Source organism: Mastomys coucha, unplaced genomic scaffold, assembly GCF_008632895.1.
Source record: "Mastomys coucha isolate ucsf_1 unplaced genomic scaffold, UCSF_Mcou_1 pScaffold14, whole genome shotgun sequence".
In the NCBI taxonomy this organism is placed as follows: domain Eukaryota; kingdom Metazoa; phylum Chordata; class Mammalia; order Rodentia; family Muridae; genus Mastomys; species Mastomys coucha.
Window position 1 is genome coordinate 118,928,201 of NW_022196896.1, and position 16,260 is coordinate 118,944,460.

Consider the following 16,260-nt stretch of genomic DNA (forward strand, 5'->3'; position numbering starts at 1 on the left):
GACCAGGCTGGCCTTGAACTCAGAAATCCGCCTGTCTCTGCCTCCCGAGTGTTGGGATTAAAGGCGTGAGCCACCACTGCCCGGCTGCATGTCCCTCTTCAATCCTGCAAGACTCTCCAGTGCCCGTGTCCTTCCTGTTCTCTGGTCCTTGTGCTGGCTCTGTGTCTCTCGCCTGGGTTCTAATCACTCCATCTGGTCGTCCCTGTTCAAAACTCTAGACAGTGGCTTAACCCACCTGCCTTCTGGTTTCAGTTCACCACTTTTCTGTACTTGCATCAAATCCGTTTTGAAATCTGTCCTGTTACTTTGTCACATGTACTTGATTGCTTCTTATAGTTTGCCTTCTGGGAAACCATTTTTTATAACTACCGTCAAGATTTTTTTGCCATGACCCTTTCCTCCCAATTTTTGATTGTAATAGAATACATATGTCTTTGATTTTAGATGTGAACAGTTCTGAGGTGCATTTAATTGCTGTGTTAATCATTGCCAGTTGCCATGTTCTTACCTGGAGTGGGTCCCACAACCCTGACTGGGGACAACAAGGGGCTGTAGAAAGGACAGATCCATAGATACACATAAGAGGTCTTGTGGCTTGGGTGATCTGATGCAGTACCCTGGGAGCTCAATACGGCTAACATACAGTTGAACAGGGAGCTGAGGTTATTGTGTCCTGCTCAACAAGGAGACTTAGCTAAATCTTGGTAGGAGCACTATCCATAGGGGAGCACTCTTCAGGCTGTAAGTATCTAGAGGAGAAAGCTACGGTGGACCTTTTCTGCACACAGTCAATATTGGTACTCAGACCCAAGGCAGGCTTTGCCTCTGCCATGCACCTAATGCATTGGGGGGCAGGTCTGACTGTGCTAGAGCAGATAATACACATTTACTACCAGCCTTAATCCCTCCCACCCCCGTAGCTATCACCCATCCGAATAACAAACTGAAACCCTAGGGCCCTGTGAGGTCAGAGCTAGAGACAGTCCGCTGGAACAAAATGCCTTCTATAAATGCAACGTATAAGCCACAGGGCTTAACAGTCGTCGAGCTGAGAACTCAGAGGCCTGCCCTCTGGCTCATAAACTGGAGTCTTCTGGCTGTGTCCTCACATGGCAGAAGGCAGCATTGGGGTTTCCTTCATGAGGGTATTGATGTCATTCATGAGAGCTCTATCCCACAACTGCACCAGCTCCCAAACACCCCACGTTTGACTTAAAGATTCAACACACAGCAGGTAGTATTAGCCAAGGCTCATAGCTAAGAAAGTCAGAACACAGAGGCGGAGGCTAAGCCATCTCAGGAGCCCATGACTAATCGGTTTCAGAGTCAGGGCCAGAGCCTCCTGCCTGCCTAGAGACCCAAGCACACACTTCCCAACTCAGCCATCACAGCGTTTCCAAGCCATGCTGGTCCCTGAGCCTCCTGTTTACTATTCCAAACTTGGCGAGATGCAGGAATGCTGACCCACCCTCTCAAGGCCCCTGGCCAGAGTACACTCTAGGTAGCAACCAAGCCAGTGGTGTAGTATACAGCTTGGAGCCTGGAGCTGCATAAGGGCAAGAACAGGACCACATGGTCTCATGTCAGGGGCCAGAGGCTCTCAGCCAGCCTGAAATGCCTGCCTGAGCTGGATCACTAAGAGGATGCCACTGGGAGATGCCACTGGGGTGACTGATTCTGCAGTGCCTGGTACATCCGCTTCCTGGCTTTCTGCCTCACAGGTGAACAATAATGGGATCATCTCCTTCCTGAAGGAAGTTTCTCAGTTCACCCCCGTGGCCTTCCCCATCGCCAAAGACCGCTGTGTGGTAGCAGCCTTCTGGGCGGATGTGGACAACAGACGTGCAGGTGATGTCTACTACCGGGAGGCTACTGACCCAGCCATGCTGACTAGAGCCACGGAGGACATCAGACAGTACTTTCCTGAGCTCCCGGACTTCTCTGCTACCTGGGTTTTTGTTGCCACCTGGTACCGTGTGACCTTCTTTGGAGGCAGCAGCTCTTCCCCCGTGAGTCCAGGTGGCTGTGTGGCCTGGGAGGGAGGCTGTGTGGTTGGGAACCTGCCAAGGCAGGCCAGGTATAGGTGATCTACACCCAAGAACAACCCTGGGTTCAAGCTAATGGCACTTCTGAAATCACAGGGCCAGGGTGGAGGACACAGCCTCCCCCTCCCCACCTTGGTGAAGCAGGGAAGCCCAGCAGAGCAGTTCTCCTGTAGGGCTGCACAGGGACCATGGTGTTAGGAGGTATCCTGCTGGGATGGCTTGGTTCTCTAGCAGTTCCAGGGTGGGGCAGGGTTGGGGAGGGTCTGTTCTAGGTATGTGGGCTGGGGTTGTTCAACTTTTTTATTAGTGGGAGGTCTTTTGGTTGGTTAGTTCTTATAGGTTTGTTTTGTGCATGTGCATGTACGTGTGTGTGCGCATGTGCACGAGCTAGTCTAGCCACCAACAAAACCCAAGCAATCCTCCTGTCCACACCCTCCCCCATCCCACTGGGGTTACAGGCTTATTTGCAGCCATGTCCCAATTTAATATTCAAATTCATGTCCTCACACTTGGGTAGGAAGCACTGGTACAGCTGAGCCACCAGCCCAAACTTTGTTGTGTTTTTGTTGTTGTTTGGTTTTGGTTTTGTTTGTTTGTTTGTCTGTTTGTTTGTTTGAATAGGGTATCATGCAGCCCAGGCTGGCTTCAAGCCCACTATGTAGCTGTGGATGGCCTTCCACTCCTGGCCCTCTCAGCTCAGCCTCCAGGGTGCTGGGTCCACAGCTGTGCGCCTCCATACCTGGCTGTTGTTTCACTGCTCTCAGATGCAGAGGCTGAGCCCTTTGTGTCTTTGGTAGGTGTAGTTGGCTGATGCTGCCTACCCAGACAGGTATTTTCCAGCATCTATGATGGATAGACCTATTCTGGGAGCTAAGCCACATGGAAAGAGGCCCTGGGATGCAAGTGGCCTTTCCAAGCTATTTATTCACACAATAAGGCCTTTTCTGAGGGCACCTACTGGGTGACAGCAGTGTCCCAAGTACCAGATGACAACCCTGGACAGAACCAACAAGACAAGCCCACACTGTGGGGTTTATAGAAACCCCTAACAAGGGCAGCAGGCAGCAGGACATACTCAGAAGTACAGGCTAGCCAGGCAGCACCTTGTTGAAGCCGCTCAACACCATGTGGATGGAGATACTTTGTTATCTCCTCGCTCCACAGTCCCATCACTGGCCTTTGCTGACCATGACCCCTCTGGCCACCCACCATAAGCAGTTATCTGCTTGCTGTCTCTCCTGCCGAATTTTGTCTAAGAATGATTCCTGATCAGTTTCTCATTGTTTCCAATGATGGAAACAAGCTTGGACTCTGACATAGGCCCACGTACTGCCAGTGCCTGTCTGAACGGCTTCTTGAGATCCTGCTGTGGCACACACATCTCTAGAGCAGTGTTCTGTGCTCTCGGGGTGTCCCACAGGTGTTCACTTGGAGGTGCCTGCCCCCTGTACCCCAGACAAGTCAGCTTCCTGTACACTGTCAGCTTCCTGCCTTGCTAGCCCTGCAGGCAAAACAAGGTCTTCTCCTTTTACACTCAGATATCTTCAGGTCCTACAGGGTTTCTCTGTGTAGCCCTGGCTGTCCTGGAGCTCACTCTTGTAGAGCAGGCTGGCCTCGAACTCAGAAATCTGCTTGCCTCCCAAGTGCTGGGATTAAAGGCGTGTGCCACCACTGCCCGGCTTTCTTAATGCTTTTGATCCTTAGGTTTTATTGTTCCCAGTTCTTCTGGACATAAAGGACATCAACAGTCTTGTCTGCCATGTGTCTCGTCTCATATATATATATATATGTGTGTGTGTGTGTCCCATATGTATGTATATATATATATGTGTGTGTCCCATATGTATGTATATATATATATATGTGTGTGTGTGTGTGTCCCATATGTGTGTATGTATATATATATATGTATGTGTGTCCCATATATGTGTATGTATATATATATATGTGTGTGTGTGTGTGTGTCCCATATGTGTGTATGTATATATATATATATATGTGTGTGTGTGTGTGTGTGTCCCATATGTATGTATGTATATATATATATATGTGTGTGTGTGTGTGTGTGTGTGTCCCATATGTATGTATATATATATATATATGTGTGTGTGTGTGTGTGTGTGTCCCATATGTGTGTATGAATATATATATATATATGTGTGTGTGTCCCATATGTATGTATGTATATATATATATGTGTGTGTGTGTGTCCCATATGTATGTATGTGTATATATATATATATATATGTGTGTGTGTGTGTGTGTGTGTCCCATATGTGTGTATGTATATATATATATATATATGTGTGTGTGTGTGTGTCCCATATGTATGTATGTATATATATATATGTGTGTGTGTGTGTGTGTGTGTGTGTGTGTCCCATATGTATGTATATATATATGTGTGTGTGTGTGTGTGTGTGTGTCCCATATGTGTGTATGAATATATATATATATATATGTGTGTGTGTCCCATATGTATGTATGTATATATATATATATGTGTGTGTGTGTGTCCCATATGTATGTATGTGTATATATATATATATATATATGTGTGTGTGTGTGTGTGTGTGTGTCCCATATGTATGTATGTATATATATGTATATATGGCTCATATGAATATATATGTATATGTGTGTATATATATATATATTGCTACCATCTGCCATTCATCTTGATATTACAGCACTTTTCCTACTCGGAGGCTTTTTTTTTTTTTTTTTTTTTTGTCTGTAAATGTATTGATCTTTCTCTTGGTCTTTGCTGTTAGCACACGGCAGAAGCCCTTCTCTGAGGTGCAATGTGTGTCGCCCAGTGTTCTCGTCTAGGACTTTGTTTTAAAACCACACTAGGTTTGGGATTTGCTTTCATTCGTGGTGTGGAGTGGGGGGCATGATGCTCTCTTTCAGTTTCCCATTTGTCCCAAGGTCATTTCTTCACCCCAATCTGAAACACCCTCTCAGGGTCACTTCTCAGGGGCATTCATGGAGTCAAAGGGTAAGAAAACCATCCAACCTAATGTTAAAGGCCACTATTTCCTTCTTGTTTTTGTTCTTACCACACAGACTTTGTGGGTTTGGCGTCTGCACCCCAGCCTTGTAGGAACCCCTTGCGGCTGGGGACAGTGTCTGCTCCAGGTGCTCCATCCCTTAGAGTGAGGTTGATGTGCCCTAGACTGTAGAGACAAACCACGCCATCATGGTCCTACCTTGCTTGGCTATCCATTTGAGGGACAGGAGGTCTTTGATATGGAGCAGGGAGTGCAGCCAGTCACAGCCAGTCACAGCCAGTCACAGCTAGCCCCGTGTCTTGGCAGGTCAACACGTTCCAAACTGTGCTCATCACTGACGGCCGGTTCTCCTTCACCATCTTCAACTATGAGTCCATCTTGTGGACAACAGGCACACACGCCAGCAGCGGGGGTGACGCCGAGGGCTTGGGAGGCATCGCAGCCCAGGTAAGCCTGGGTAGACTTGGTGCCCAGTGTTCAGGGGCCCCTGCCCCTCCTGCCAAGGTGACATGGGCAGGAGAGGTAGGCAGACTTTCGTTGTGCCAGATACCTGCTCCCTTCCAGACCTATGCAGAGATCAGTGTGTGGCAGCCACAGTGACGCTGTGTCCCTCAGGCCTCTCAGTGCCTAGAACCACAAAACAGACTCTGCTGCCTTTGTCCCTTCCTCTTCCATGAAGGTCTCAGTCCCAAATGCGCCTATCCCCCTACACTGTGTACTTCCATTCCCCTCCTGGACCCTACTTTCTCCTGGGGTAGCACTTCTCCTGGGCCTTAAGTGAGGCCTGGATGCTAAGTGGTGAGTGCTGAAAGCTAGGGAGGATGTCCAGTACCACACTTGACTGCGGGGCTGCTAAAGTCAGCAGACCCCAACATCTGTAGTGTCATCTGCTTACAAGGCCAACTCTCCACCATCCCTGACTTGGCCATCCTGAGAGAGGACTCGGTGACTATAAGGAGACCCGCCTCCCTCTCTGCCCCACCCCCCAGGCAGGTTTCAACGCAGGTGATGGGCACCGCTACTTCAACATCCCCGGGTCGCGCACAGCAGACATGGCTGAGGTGGAGACCACCACCAACGTGGGCGTGCCCGGCCGCTGGGCGTTTAGAATCGATGATGCCCAGGTGCGCGTGGGGGGCTGCGGCCATACAAGTAAGAGGCTCAGGGAGGGGAGGGTTAAGGAACCCTGTGGCAGTAGGGGTGGGGCAGAGGGGCTAGAACCTATCCCCCACCTCACTTACCCCCCCCACACCCCTGTCCCACAGTCCATCCCGCCCCATACCTCAGGTGACCTGGGTCTTCTGGGGAGAGGAACAGAGTAAAGTTGCCACATCTCACCCCTGCCTCCATCTGGGGTGGGGGTGTGGGAGACAGGGACATCCATAGGCCTGATGTTGGTGACAAACCAGGACATTTTCTGGTCCCGCTGGTCTAGTAGCACAAGCAGGCAGATGACCCCAGTAGCCCAGACTAGTCATATGCCCACTCAGGAACCCCAGCTCTACTGCCATGGCTCTTCTAGAAGGTACCACACCCTGAAACACCCTGCCCACAATGCAGAGGTATCCAGGCATTGGCTGGCTGACCTGCCAACTAGATGATCCCCTCATCACAAACCCTTCTAAACCTGGGTTGAAGACAGGCCACTGCTGGGACCCACCTCACAAACTTGTTGCTCATGTGCATGAAGACACAGAACAGAGTGCCTTTCCCCAGCACTGAATCCCCTAAAGAGAACTCAGCTGGGAGACCACACAGAGCCATTGAGTGTCAGGGGGACCATCTGCAGGGGAGATGAGGGTGTGCGGCACTGCGGAGGGAGAAGCTCACTGGGTACCGGGATCCACCTGACTGCCCATAGCAGGCCAGCCTGGGAAGCCAAAGTGGGACTCAGTGCCATCCCAGCCACAGAGCAACAACTGGGGCATTTAAGAGGGCAGGATCCCAGGGCAGCCCCAGCCCCACTCCTGGCCAGCAGTCAGCTCTGACACCAGGACTCTGGACCATAGCATCTCAAGTGGTCCTGCGGGGGCTGCTTGTGGTGGGGGCTGGGAGGTCCCTTGTCAAAGGCTAGAGTGCTAAGTTTTGGTGAGAATCAAGGTACAGGTGTGTGTAAACCATGCTTTTCGAGCTACATCAGCTCAGGTGGAAGAGAAGTCTCAGAAGAGGACCCCTCTGAGGCGCCATCCCATTACGGAGCACCTTTTCCCAAGTCTCTGAGATAAGAAGGCACAGGAAACAGCTGCAGGGATGGATGCCTTGGTCCCTCTAGAACCCAGGGACACAGCTAAACTGTAAGGCAGGGCCAGTTGTGGGACATTATATAGACACAAGCTTGCTCAAGAAGGGAGAGTGGGTCTGTCTGGAAATGTAACTCCTAAGCAAGCCCGGCTCCTCTTGTGGCCATGGCTGCAACAGAGCAGCTAGATTTCAAGTAGACCAGATGAGCACAATGCTGTAAGTGAGGCTGGCTGACAGAATGGGAAGCTCCCTGTCCAGAAGGCACCCACAGTCTGAAGGATGTGCTGGATCACTGGGCCTCTCTGGAGTCTCCCTGGAGCCCTGTTAAGAGCAGGCAATCGAAGTCCCTGGGACTTTCATCACCTGCCAGTTTGTGAGGAACCTCTTATTTCAGGAGCCCAGCCTGACCTCGCAGAATTGGGCTTCGAGGGTTGCTGAGATCTCCGGGGAACCCAGGGAACCATGATAACCAGTGGCTGTGATAGCGAAGTGCCAGCTTAGGAAACCAGGAGGGTGGCTGAGCAGCCCTGAGCTTCTAGGAGTGTCCATGGTAGAGGTGGAAAGGATTAAAGAGATAAAAGGAGGAGGCATGGGTAGAGTCGGTTGTGGGGGTGTCTGCCTCCACAGGAAGCCAGAGTCAGAACTTGAGACACTAACAGTCAGCAAGAGATCCTAGTAAGAGTACCTGCCAGGCAAACTGGGCTCCAGCTCCAAGACCCAGAACGTGAGCAGAGATGCACCATCACCAATGTCTTGGTCGCTAACCTGACCTTTGGATGGAGAGAAGGGAGACATGGCCATTGCAGGTGGCTCACTTGCCCACCTCCTGGATGCAGTGGCATGAGGCTTGGGCTCCTTCCTGTGTCCACAGCCTCTGTGTGCCTGGTTCTGCGTCCATGCCTCAATGGTGGCAAGTGCATTGATGACTGTGTCACAGGCAATCCCTCCTACACCTGCTCCTGTCTCGCTGGCTTCACAGGGCGGAGATGCCACCTGGGTGAGTCATTGGTACCCAGGTGGGGGCAAGGTGCCCACTGATTGCCCTATACCATAGCGTTCCCCTACCCACTGGTCATATACCAGGTTCAGGGGAGATACTGCAGATCCAGCAGTGGCTGCAAGATGGCGGCCACATGCTATGGTTATGTGGCAGTGAGTATCACGGCTGCTGCTCCTAGCCACTCCAAGTTAAGGCCTGTCTGGGACTAGGACCTAGCCTGTCCTCCACCCCTACCCAGAGCCCTGGCAATTCCTTCACAGTTTCCTCTACTGAGGCCCCAGCCTGCTCCATGTTTCAGATGTGAACGAGTGTGCTTCCCACCCCTGTCAGAATGGTGGGACCTGTACCCATGGTGTCAACAGCTTCAGCTGCCAGTGCCCAGCCGGCTTCAAGGGACCCACCTGTGAATTGGGTAAGATGCACCCACCAGCCCTGGCAGCCCAGAGGGTTGCCATGAGAGTACAAGAGCCTGATGTCAGACGGATGACCTGTCTTACGGTATGGGCAGGACCAAACACGGGAGACTAGAGCAGACAGAGATTTCCTGGCCCAAGCACTAGGTCAGAGGTGAAGCTCTGGAATAGATGAGAGCCAGGGTCAGAGTCAGGAGTCTTCTGGAAGTGAGAAAGTTGGGGATTTCTGGGCTAAGATGGGACAGCTTTGAGGCAGGGAGGGGCAAAGTACATGCTCGCAGAGCACAGCTTCCTACCACATGCACCATTGGCCCCTGAACTAACTGCTCCTTTCAAAGCGCTTGAAGTCTGGGTGCAGGGTGGGTCCCTTTGGCATCTCCACTGCTACTTCCAAACTATAGTAGCCCTTTGTCTTCACAGTGCATCTGAACCATTTGCCAACAGATTAAGCCTCCAGTTTCTTAACGCTCCACTGGGCCCTCCTCAGGGTCATCCTCCTCACCCTGCACTACTGTTCTCGAAGGTAGACCCTTCTGTTCTAGGCCCTCTCCTCACCATGGGGGCTACTCAAAGCACTAAACCAAGGCAGCCCTTTAATGTAATGCCAAATACCTTGACCACCACTCCTGACCCAGCTTAGCCAGACAAAACCCCCCGGCCCCACAGTGTCCTGAAGAGCGTGGTCATCGTTGTAAAGACAAGCCTACTAGAGCACTGCCATGAGGCTTCTGAAACCGTTTTTGATTAAGAAATGTTTATGCAATCCCAGGTATATAAGTACATAAAATAGCTATATAAATCATCATGATGATAAATCATGAAATTTATCTTTAAATTATCCAGCACATATATACACATATACACATACACACACTCACACACATTTGTACTTGAGGAGACTGTAGTTGAATGACAATAAGAGGTTTATACAAGGGGCTGGAGAGATGGTTCCGTGGTTAAGAGAACTGACTGCTCTTCTAGAGGACTGGGGTTCAATTCCTAGCACCCACATGGCAGCTCATAACTGTCTGGGATCTGATAACCTCAGATAGTCAAAACACCAGTGGACATAAAATAAAATTCAATAACTTTTTTAAAAGAGAGAAAGAGAGAGAGAGAGAGAGATTCTTACATACAGAGAAGGAACAAGTTTATCAAAGAAATGAAAAGAAAGTATGATTTTAAGTGCACAGAAAAGTGGATTGCCATCCAGTAAGAGGGGCTTGCCATGAACCCTCAGCTGTCCAGTGTGGACAGGGGTACCGTGTTCCAGCCCAAGCCAGAGCCTGGATGGTTGGAACACATTCATGTCAAGAGAGCTTTTCCACAGGCAGATGCTAGGCCCTCCTTACCCTCACTTCACCAGCAGAACCAGGTGTGGGGGCTACTGTGGAGACTCAGATGTACTACTGCTCTGTCCATCTGCCAAAGCCCAGGGAGACCCTCAAGGTTGCTAGCATGCTGGCCATATGGGACAGGCAGAGCTGGGCAGTGGCCGCTCCTTAACTGCTCCCCAGTTTCCAGAAGCCCTCTTTAGAAGAATGGCAGAAAGCTGGTTCCATTCTCCCTGACACCCTATCCAGCACACATGCCAGGTTTGCTGAACTAGAACCAAGTCATCCAGAGTTTTGGGAACCCTTGGGACTGCCCTAGCCAGGCTCACTTCCAGCTTGTTACCTTCCAGAGACAACCAGGATCCCCTCTCATTGAGCCTAGATCTGTCAAGAGTGAGGCTCGGTGCATGTCTTCAGGGACTTTTGTCTATCAGCCCACTGCAGCCAAGACTCCAATATCTTGTCTGCTCTTCCCTACTTGTAGCCCAGTCTCCATGTGACAACAAAGTATGTCAAAATGGTGGCCAGTGCCAGGCAGAGAGCAGCTCTGCAGTATGTGTGTGTCAGGCTGGATACACTGGAGCCACCTGTGAGACAGGTGAGTGACCTATACACGGGGAGGGGGTTCCGTGGGTGGCAGGCAGTGCTGGGAGGGCTCCCATATGGCTGGGTTCAGGGTGCTCAGTCTGGTTTAACCCAACCCCCCACATCTTTACTGTCCCTAGATGTGGATGAATGCAGCTCTGACCCATGCCTGAATGGGGGATCATGTGTGGACCTGGTTGGAAACTACAGCTGTATTTGTGTGGAGCCCTTCGAGGGACCTCAGTGTGAGACAGGTAGCTGCCCCACAGTCTTCCACAGTGACTGTGACCTGTGAAGTGATGATCACTTTACCCCCACCCTTCATCCCCCTCTTCTCAACCTTCTTCACCTCCTAGACCTTCCAGAGCCACCAACTGGGAAGAATAGGAAGCAACTAGGCAATATGCTACATAAGGCTGGGCAGGCCTTTTCCTTTCTGGTCATTTGTTTTTATTTATAACGATCAGGGACAGGTGACAACTTTCCCAAGGCCCGTTTCTCAACTCAGAGGATTCAAGGCTTTTTAGCACCTTCCCTTTCCTGGCACTCAGAGAAAGAACTATGGGGAGCAGAGAGAAACCTGTCCTTTGCCACATGGGACCATATATGTTCTTTTCTACACTGTCTTGTGTCTTAAATGTTGGCTGTGCCTTGGCAGATCGATGGCAAAGCCAACCAGAGATTGCAAGGCATGGTATAAAAGCTCTGCAGTGTCTGCATCCTAAAGCCTGGCCAACTTTATCTACAACTGTGGACATGGCTCAAACTGAGCAGGTAAATGGAGTTCACAGCTTATCCACAAGGAAGACCCAGATGACAGACACTGTTAGATGGCACAGCACAAGAACAGGACAGGTCCTGGCAAAGGCCTAAGAGCAGAGAGTGGGTGTGGCACCCTCACTTCTTGACTTTATTCAGGCCCCCACTGTATGCTATTGAAACATCGATGTGTTTCACCAAATTTGTATCAGGAAACAGAGAAGTGGTTTCAAAAGTGTTTTGTAAAGAAATCATATTTTGTGCCAAAAAACATTGCAAAGAGAAATGAATAATAAGAATAACAGAACAGATCAGGTATGGTTGCATGCCTGTGATCCCAGCTACTTTGTAAGCTGAGGCTGGAGGATTACTTGAAATCAAGAGTTAAAATGTCAGCTAGGGCAACATAATGAGACTCCATCTTTAAAGGGGGAGGGGAGATAAATATAACAGAACGGACTGCTCTACCTACTAGAGGGGTAAGGCACTAAACTTACAAGTATAAACAATGAATCTAATCTCAAGAAGTGGGCAGGAATTAGATATTTTGAAAAACAGATTATCTAATCTGTTGCTAGTTAGCTGCCCTGAAAGCCCCTTTTCACAAACCACAGTTAGAAATCCAGACAAAGTCTACAAAATTCCTGACTTCAGTCCACACAGCACAGAGCACTCTGCTTGAGAGAAGGGGTCCAGAGCAAACCCTGCCCTACCCCCACATCCTGCCTGGGACACTCCAGTCCACTATGTGGTCCAGAGTGTCCAGTGCTTTGAACTCAAGAGGAAATGCCAAGTCAGCACCAGCTAAGATGGGGAGGTGGGAGACAGCATTGGAGGGACTGGTGGAGGGAAGGAACCAGGCTGCAGGAGGCCCCTCTGCTGTGGCCTGACAGATCTGGGCTAGGGGACTGATTGGGCTGGAAAAGAACCACTGGAAATCAGAAGTCCCAGCAGCTCCTAGGGCTCAAACAGGGGGACTGGGGGAATTCCAAGGAGCTGTGGGGAGATAATAAATAAAATATAACCTACAGACAGATGAAAGAATTATCATATAAAAATACTTAATTATTATAAATAGGCTGCAGACTCCTAAGACTGTTAAGGAGAAAACATAAGAAGAGGAAGATATTTTTAAAATTCATAACAAAATTCATAACAGTGAAAACTTGTGGCTGTTTAGAATATAGCGGGTAGTAGTAACAGCTGGCAAAACACTGAAGAAACAAAAACCAATGAGCTGGAAGAGAAATAGAAACAGCATGCAGCACAGAGAGTAAGACTGGAGGAAGTAATTGAGCCCCAGGGGCTGTAAAACAACAGTGAACATCTGGCCTGTGGCCCTGAGGTTTGGGAAGGAAGGCAGCAAGTGGGGGGAGAGTCATACAAACAGAAGGAGTAGCCACACAGTTCCCAAATTTAACGAAAACTACACCCAACGTTTTCAAGAAACGCATGAAAAAGACCAGTCACATTGGGACCAGTCCTCTAGCCATCAGAGATAAAGAATTCATCTTCAAAGCACCTGGTGGGGGGGTAAGGGAGCTGAAGAGAAGGCTCCAGGGCTGGAAGATAAAGCTCCTGCTGCTCTTTTAGAGGACCTGAGTTCCATTCCCAGAACCCAAGCAATGGGGCTATCAGCCAGCTGCTCTAGGGGATCTGGATCCCTCTTCCAGCCTCTGGCACCTGTACAAATGCGGCATACACATACTCATAAATAAAACTAAACCATCTTTTGAAAATCTTGAAGCCAGCAGAAGAAAGGAACAGGGACACTTCACATCCAGAGAAGCAAGAGTAGCAATCGGTGCTCACTAGGAACCATGCAAACCCAGAGTACAGAGGCAGTCATGAGCGTAGCGATACAGACCACACAGAACTTATAAAAGTAACTTTTATTCACCTGATGTAATTGGTGTCTCGGAGGCTTGCTGCTGAATAAGCTTACTCTTTCTAGTTCTTTTTGAACTCTGCCTGGCTGGTTCAACTCAGACAAATTCAGTCTGGCTTCTTAGCTTCTCACTGAATCACTGAATTGCTCTGCTTGGCGTCAAACTGACTCTGACAATTTGCTTGAATCTTCTGGCTCCTTCTTATTCTCTGGCTTCAACTGCCTCTGCTGACCTGCACTAAAATGCATGAACTCACAAATGAACTCAATTCCTCTGTCTGGCAAAACACTGAAGAAACAAAACATATCACTCACGGCACTGACTCCCAACTGACTCTTCTCTCTCCCTATAATGCTCTTAAATAGCTTCTCTTTCCTGTGCTGGTCTCGTGAGGGTGTCTCTGACTCATCCTATTATATCTTTCTCTGATTCATCACTTTGTCTGCCTCTTGATTAGATGTCACTTTCGGGGGTTTTGTTTGTTTGTTTTGGTTTTTCGAGACAGGGTTTGTTTTTGGGGTTGGTTGGTTGGTTGGTTGGTTGGTTGGTTTTTAGAGACAGGGTTTAGATGTCACTTTCAAACATTGCTGCTTCCTTCTGCAAACTAATTTTACCTTCATTGTTAAGGATTTAAGGTGTGTGCTAAGGGCATATCTGTATTCCAGCCAGACGGATTAAAGGTCAGTGGTCCCTTGCCAGAGCAGCCATGTTGCTGGGTTAAAATTCCTCTTCAAGAACTATATTCCAGAACTGAGGTGCAGTAAAGACCTTCTCATATAGCATTCAGCACCTTTCTCACAAAATGTGTGAAAGGAACAGGACAGTGGTGGCAGAGGTAGGCAGATCTCCTGTTTGGAGGCCAGCCTGTCTACAGAGCACATTCCAGGACAGCCAGGGCTACATATAGATACACTGTCAGAAAGAGAAAGGGGGGGGGGAAAGAGAGGAAGAAAGGAAGAAAAGTGTTAAAGGAAATTCTTTATAGAACAAACAGTCCAAGACAAAAAGACAGACAATCTATATGGAAGACCAAAATGGGAGAACTGTCCAATGTATGGGTCAAACTTCTAGATCTCCTTTAAAATGAAGCAATAGCATAATACTAACATCTGGAGGAAATGTATGACACTAGTGTATACAAACTTTATGTGAGATACCACCAAAAACTTAGTTCAGTAGCACAAAAATACCGACCTAGTATGGACACAGGGCAGCAACAAACACCCAGTTTGGCAGGAATGAAAAAAACGTTCTGCTACCCATAAACAATGGTAGCTTTTTGTGCTAATCAGACAATTCAGATATTTATAATCTGATCCAGCAATCCTAATCCTGGTATTAGCTCTAAAGACATAAAAAATGGTATATTTATAATCTCTAATACCTGTGAATGGATCGGCGCACACACACACACACACACACACACACAGAGAGAGAGAGAGAGAGAGAGAGAGGAATCGCAGATACATTATGCTGAGGGAAGACAGCTGGACTCAAAAAGACTTTATGCTGTATGGCTCCATTCATATGATACTGTTGTAAAGTGAAACTCCAGTGATGAACCCTGAACCCCTTGGTAGTTACCACAGCTCATGAGACTGAAGTCATAGAATGCAGATGTCCTTAGAGGTGGCAGGATGTTCTATGCTATGATTCTGGTTGGATTTCCACAAGTCTATGCATGTGTTAAGCTGCTTATAAGTATATACCAAATGAAAGTTCACTTTACTGTATAATGATTTACAAAAAAAAAAAAAAAATCAAAGTACATGGGAAAATTAAAACCCGAAAAAGTACAGTATTAGGCTGGCCAGAGAAGGCTGAGAGGATGTATTGACAACAGATGATGTGCTCAGAGTAAGAAATACTAGTGGAAAGGAAGGGGAATATTTTACAATGGTGAAGCAGTCAATTCATCAAGAAGACAAACCTAAATTTACTATCACCTGTTGACATCCACAAATGTGTCTAAAAAAAAAAAAAAAACCATGAGCTAAAAGCCGATAGATTGCAAAACAAACAAACAGATCCACAATTGGGGGGAGATTTCAGTAACCCATAGAGCACAGAGACAGAACTGGTTAGATCTGGAAGACTTGTACTAGCCTAACAGACATCTGAGGAGCACTCGTTTTTCTTTCCCCTAGTATTTATGAAGTGTCACTATGATGGGCTATGTTGTGGGTCATAAAATAAGAACCGGTGACTTAAAACCACAACAGTTAAATTAGTAACCATTGGGAACTCCTAACTATTTAACCAACAGGAATGCTTGATCAGTGAAGTATGGAAGTTCTTGTTGTTCTTCCAGTACTGATTTTTAAAAAATTTTATTTATTTATTTATTTAATGCATGTAAGTACACTGTCACTCTCTTCAGACACACCAGAAGAGGGCATGAGATCCCATTACAGATGGTTATGAGCCACCGTGTGCTTGCTGGGAATTGAACTCAGGACCTGTGGAAGAGCAGTCAGTGATCTTAACAACTGGCCATCACTCCAGCCCCAGTGCTGATTTTTGTGTACCCAAAAAGGAGCCTGGGCCAAGCCAGCTCCCAGAAGACTTGATTCTGACTTGATTCAGAAAAGATTCTGACTTGAATCCTTCTTGGCATTGAGAACAGCTGTGAGAATTCACATGGGGGCTGGCATCTCCTCTGTTTCACCAGCCATGTCTGCTCTTGGCCCAGCATTCTCCTCTCAAGTGACTACTAACCACTGACTTTCTTGCAGGAAGCTCCCTGGTGCCTTCGCCCTGCCTCTCCAACCCCTGCCAGAACGGGGGCACCTGTGTGGATGCTGATGAGGGATACGTGTGTGAATGCCCTGAAGGTTTCATGGGCTTGGACTGCAGAGAGAGTATGTTGGGGCGGCTGGGGCAGGAGACTGGGGGCCTGCCTGTGGCAACAGAGTTGGGGAGGGTCCTCTCTTGGGTTGTATGTGCAGGAAACTCCAAGAGGAAAAATGCCTCCTCCTCC

The 16,260-nt window shown here is 48.5% G+C and overlaps 2 protein-coding genes across 8 annotated transcripts in view; one reads left to right on the top strand and one right to left on the bottom strand.

Moving 5' to 3' along the window:
• Sned1 (sushi, nidogen and EGF like domains 1) overlaps nucleotides 1-16,260 on the top strand; it is a 63,625-nt gene that overhangs the window by 17,799 nt on the left and 29,566 nt on the right. For 4 of the 5 annotated variants that reach the window (XR_004118016.1, XR_004118014.1, XR_004118015.1 and 1 more), the window contains exons 2-9: nucleotides 1,722-2,009; nucleotides 5,366-5,506; nucleotides 6,049-6,211; nucleotides 8,172-8,297; nucleotides 8,599-8,712; nucleotides 10,532-10,645; nucleotides 10,773-10,886; nucleotides 16,016-16,141. Coding sequence is in view for 2 of the 5 variants with exons in the window: in XM_031368478.1 (XP_031224338.1) it covers nucleotides 1,722-2,009; nucleotides 5,366-5,506; nucleotides 6,049-6,211; nucleotides 8,172-8,297; nucleotides 8,599-8,712; nucleotides 10,532-10,645; nucleotides 10,773-10,886; nucleotides 16,016-16,141 (1,186 nt within the window). In the remaining 3 variants the exon portion in view is untranslated. Of the gene's footprint in view, nucleotides 1-1,721; nucleotides 2,020-5,365; nucleotides 5,507-6,048; nucleotides 6,212-8,171; nucleotides 8,298-8,598; nucleotides 8,713-10,531; nucleotides 10,646-10,772; nucleotides 10,887-16,015; nucleotides 16,142-16,260 lie in introns of those variants that run through there. The other variant, XM_031368480.1, reaches the window with a different exon arrangement.
• Mterf4 (mitochondrial transcription termination factor 4) overlaps nucleotides 1-16,260 on the bottom strand; it is a 60,474-nt gene that overhangs the window by 9,537 nt on the left and 34,677 nt on the right. The window lies entirely within an intron of this gene.